This window comes from Nasonia vitripennis, chromosome 4 (genome assembly GCF_009193385.2).
Source record: "Nasonia vitripennis strain AsymCx chromosome 4, Nvit_psr_1.1, whole genome shotgun sequence".
NCBI classification, from domain to species: domain Eukaryota; kingdom Metazoa; phylum Arthropoda; class Insecta; order Hymenoptera; family Pteromalidae; genus Nasonia; species Nasonia vitripennis.
In genome coordinates, this window is record NC_045760.1 from 16,918,318 (window position 1) to 16,923,461 (window position 5,144).

Sequence of the window (5,144 nt, forward strand, 5' to 3'; positions counted from 1 at the left end):
GAGAGCCCGCGGTACACGCACATACATACTTCATTAGCCCGGGCATGTTGAAATACCTTGCTCGCATGCCAAAAGGAGGCCCGAGCTAATTATCAGCAGCGCTGCCGACGACGCGCACGGAAGACGAGTAAAAAGTTCCCTCTCTCTTTCTCTCCGTGTGTACGAGTAATAGCAGCCGTTACGCGTAACACATGCTATTGATTACAGAGGCGGACTGTATTAAGTGGCAGTAAAGTTATAAAGTAACATTAAAGTAATGGCGCACACGGCCGGTCGCGCAAAAGCGCCAATCGTTTTTGTAACGGGCCGCTGTTTATCGATTATTTATAGCGTTTTGTCCACCGACTCCCGTGTGCGCGGCGTCCCGCGCGCTTACTATTCATTCATAAAGGTAACAATTTTTCCGGGCCATAACATTCGCGTACGAGCCAACTTTATGTCGTTAATGAAGTATACGCGGCCTTTAACGAGCTGCCCCGCTGCTACACGCTTCCATCGCTTCGTTTTTGCCGATAACTACTTCTGAATCGTTAAAACGCTATTTGCCTTTGCATCAGTAAAAAAGTTACCGGTCGCACGGCGAATTATTAAACGAGCCGTAAAAAATGCTGAATTATGTTTACATGGACCGGCTGAACTTTCAATCGTAAGCGTCCTCACTTTTGCTCTCGAGACGAAGTAAATATTTACAAACCGAGGTGGCTCACGGTTAAATTTTTACTTGAAAGAAGTAATCGCCGCATTAGACACGCTCCTCGTACAGATACGCGCGAGAATGACGGAAAGCGAGGAAGAGTATGGAGATGATTCAACAGTCCATTGAGCGCATAAACACAGTGAGAATGCGTCATTCATAGGATTAACCGCTTCTTTCTTTTCAATAATTTTCTTTGATGCCTGTTGGAGCACCGAGAGAAAGAGAGAGAGAGAGAGAGAGAGAGAGAGAGAGAGAGAGAGGCAGCTAGAGCTTCCATTCTAGCTATTGAATTTTTTCAACGCTGGTCTCGCCTTACATAAGGCTACCTTCGCTAGGAGTCTCACGTCTCACACCCGCCGTAAGTGGTGTGCCTCTTTGTTATCGCGACGCCCGCGCGCGCGCGCGTCAAAGGCATAACTATAGAAAGTAGCTATCTGCCGGGTCATACGGCGCGTTAACTAAATCTGATCGCACGCCAACTGATTTTGATGATTTGACTTACATTAACAATAAATTAATCGCCGGAGTGGCGCAAATCTAATAGAGCACACGCGGGTTGTTTCCGTTAATCGCATTTAACGCCTCGGCAATGCCAGAGAAATACTAGGTATCCCGCACCAAATTTTTTGCAGTGACGCGAGGTCGTTACACTTGAAATTCCCGTGTGTATGCTATAGATTCTTTCTTCCAAGCCTTCCATACGAACTCTGTTCTTTCGCCGCGTGTAAGTTCGCTTTGATTTTATTGCTATCCCAGAATCAAAGAGTTCATTGTTGAATACCTCGGTTCGTCGCGCAAAAAGAAACTGCCGACGTGCAACAACAGGACAGCATAAACACAATGTGCCGTCAACGACGACGAAGCGAGTAGCGGACGCCGGCGGCCGTACTCGCAAAAAAAAGATCGACTGGGTGAGGCGTCGATTCGAACGACGCGACTCCTTATACGATCTGGCTCGCACTCGTTTCTTTTCCGCTTTTTTACAAGCACCGCTTGATTTCATCAGTTAATCTGATTTATTGGCCTTTTGACAACCTCTCATTGTGTCGAACAATGACAGTTGCGGTTGCCTTCCGAACTTTACCACAAATCGTTTTCAACTTTCATGGGGACCGTTAAGGAAGGGGGGGGGGGCATTTGATATAAAATATTAAATTATAAAAGTGTAAAAAAATACAACATAAATATCATGAATCATAAATATATAGACAAGCATAAAAATATCAAACAAATAAAAGTAAATATAAAAAAATGAAATATAAATCATGAATATATAGAAGAAAATAGAAATATTAAATAAATAACAAAATATTTGTTTCGCACTTACTTTTGAAGTAAATAAGTTTTCTTTATGCTATGTGAAAATAAAATAAAGCTTTCTTCCTTACTTTAATGTATAATCTCTACAAGGGCAAGCTGAAAACCGGATATCACGAGGATTTCTACGCCAGACCGATTTTTAAAAGCATTCTCGTTCTTAGAATTTTCAAATCGTTTAAAGGGTGATGCATATTCTCCATAAGGGTAAGCTGAAAACCGAAAACCACGAAGATTCCTATGCCAAATCGATTTTTTAAGCCATTATAGTTCTCGAAATGTTTAAATAGTTTAAACGGCGCGGTAGAAATGTAAACATAGCCACGTTAATAGCGTTTGAAGTGCAGGCAGCCTTGGCCATCAGTACCGATCGGTGCTCACCTAATTGGGATACATCGACGACGAGTGTCTGAGCTCTAGGGTCCCAGCGTAACCCCGCGTTCGCGCCGCTTTGTACTGCTGCGCGTGACAGCCGCGGGCCGTGGCATCGGGAGAGTTACGAGCTGACAAGTGACAACTGCGTCGTCGCATGAGTTCCTCCTGTGTCATTCTAACTGTGCTTGGTTCTCAGCCTCTGCTCGAGCCGCAAGAATCTCGACTCGGCGGCCTTAATACACCGAGGAAGAGCTTAATATGCTTTTTTCAGAGGCTTACTATATAGTTGAGGAACGCCTATTTTACGGTCGGTTAATTTTGTTTTCGTTCTGATTATGAGCGTTCGACAGGATTTTTAAATTTATAATGATTTTACTATTTTACTATTCCGAGACTCCGCGAGTCAAGAAAAATGATGAACGTTTTTTGTAAGAAATTATGAAAAAAAAAAGAAAGAAAAAAAACTTACATGTGTCAACATGATGATGACATTTGATCAAAGTTTAGACTTTCTTCAATACGTACGTATTTGAAGAGCCTGCAGTAAAAATCATTAGTTAGTTTTCTATGTAATTTAAATTTGCTATATACTTTAACCCGACAAGAACAATTAAAAGCAATCAGTTTTGTCGTGTTTCAATATACATAACATGAAATAAAAAATTAACGACCATAATATGGCACAATATACAATAACAATAGTGAGTATTCTATTGAATCAGTTCCTCTCGTGTTATACAATACACGTGTGAGTCGAGTACGATATTTTCTTGCAGTTTCAATTCATACGGTGCAAATGTTACATTATGTTCTGTAATTGTTAAGTTTTACAATATTTTAATCATTCTATTTAAAGTGACCGTAAAAAGCAGAGGTTTAGGAAACAAAAAATTTCTGATGCTTTATATGAATATGATTTGTAAATTACATTATTGCATTATGACATTTTTCATATTTTTAAAAATATATTACTGCCACGTAAGTTGGAATTGTGAAAATATTAATAATGATATGTATAAGTATATCTCCACCAAAACTTTTAGACTTATCTGAATGCAAGAGTTGAAGACATAATGATTGACTTTGTAAACTATACTTATTTCGATGAAGATACTTTTGATATTGCCATGAATTATCAGAGTGAATCACAAAATGTTGTGTCTATGAGAATAGATATTATTCAAGATTTACCACAAAATATACACGTAAGTATAAAGATTTGTATTTTAGCAGTCCGAATCATAATTAGTTAACAATTCATTCAATTGTGTTTCGCGGCTTTTTGATGCGCAGTTGAAATGCGTTCTCTGGGGATACGCTTCAGGTCAGTATAATGTTCCAACCGGAATAGAGATGGATTTGGATGTATGCGACAATCAATTTAAAGATTATTTTTTCAATGTTATATTAACAAAAATGAATTTGGACAAAGAGTGCCCGGCCAAAAAGGTAATAGACTACCAGTGTGTTCATTACTTTCTTTTGATCCAAGTATAATTTTGTTTACTTTTCTACGTATCATTGCACAGGGAACATACGAGAATGAAGGTTTTGATCCCGAGATTAGTGGCTTTCCGATGTACCTGCCATCAGGCTTTCGTTTACTTCTCCAAGCTAGTATATATTCTGGAAATATAAGTTTGATAAAAACCAAAGCTTATTTGGTAGTGGTTTAGGCCATTTGTTCAAATCTGCGTAAACTTTGTAACTTAATACATTTTAATGATTAACGTAGTATAATACATGGTTGAATTTCGTAAATAAGTTGCATCACTCGTTATGCCATTTTACTATTATTGTCCTGTCCATAATGATAGTTGATTAAACAACGTATTGTAACAGTTTTACGATACCCATTAAAAGCAGACAAGAGCTGATAGTAAATTCAAAATCAAATATTCCTTTCTTTGCGAATTCGTGCAATACCCGACTACCGCCTAAACAGATCCATCGTAAAGAGGAATATTTTGAAAAATTTTAAAAACGTCAAGTTGCTAGCGACAAATTAATTATTCCTTAATTATAAATATGACCCTTTTGACACATGTTTCTATTGTATTGTTTTTAATTTGCTTTGAAAAGTGTCAGTGTGACGTAAGTAAAATAAATTTGATTCAGTTATTTTATTTAAAAATAGCAGCATGACACACCATGTTTATGTTTATACTGTTATAAGGATTATCTTAAAGTCAAAATAGAAGATATTGAGGTGGATTTCGTTAACTTACTATGATGCGAACACATTCGACATGTCAGTGATATACATGCCCGATTCGAAGAATCACCTGCGAGTGTACATCGACGTGATAGGAGATTTACCGAGTGAATTATACGTAGGATCCTCTCTTAAAAAAATGATGGCCTTTGTTGTGAAGCATTTAATACGTGATTCTGATTGGTTGCCTAGGCAACGAGATCAGAACCGCGCTTTAAATTCATAACCCTCAAAACAGTCATAACTCATAACCCTGGTAGAAATGATTAAGGTGTTTAAAATGAAATATGAAAACCTTGATAACAGATAAAATATATGTAATATAACAGCAAGAAATTTTAGTAAAAATTAATCATTACCAAGAGTGTGTAGTATTATCCCTAACCCTATTTGAAGTAGTAATAAAGTGTGTGAATATTATTTTGTTTTTTTTTAATGTCAGTGAGAAGTTCAATTAAAAGAATAAAGAGTTTGAAGATATACTGTGTCTCTGTGCCCAAAGTCGTCCCGGTGAGGTTTGAGAGGTGAATTTAAAGAAAA

General features: G+C 37.8%; 1 protein-coding gene across 1 annotated transcript; it reads left to right on the plus strand.

The window, feature by feature from the left end:
- Nucleotides 1-3,438: 3,438 nt before the first annotated feature.
- LOC107981074 lies at nt 3,439-4,169 on the plus strand. The gene is made up of 3 exons (XM_031928716.1): nt 3,439-3,594; nt 3,683-3,838; nt 3,919-4,169. The coding sequence occupies exons 1-3, from the start codon at nt 3,463-3,465 to the stop codon at nt 4,063-4,065; spliced, it is 435 nt and encodes a 144-aa protein (XP_031784576.1). The 5' UTR covers nt 3,439-3,462; the 3' UTR covers nt 4,066-4,169.
- Nucleotides 4,170-5,144: the final 975 nt, after the last annotated feature.

What these genes read in the sequence shown, in the direction of transcription:
- LOC107981074 (XM_031928716.1), top strand. Translation starts at nt 3,463, where the DNA reads ATGATTGACTTTGTAAACTATACTTATTTCGATGAAGATACTTTTGAT. An exon ending in ATTTACCACAAAATATACAC is followed by an intron (nt 3,595 to 3,682) that starts GTAAGTATAAAG and finishes TTTGATGCGCAG; the next exon opens with TTGAAATGCGTTCTCTGGGG. An exon ending in AAGAGTGCCCGGCCAAAAAG is followed by an intron (nt 3,839 to 3,918) that starts GTAATAGACTAC and finishes ATCATTGCACAG; the next exon opens with GGAACATACGAGAATGAAGG.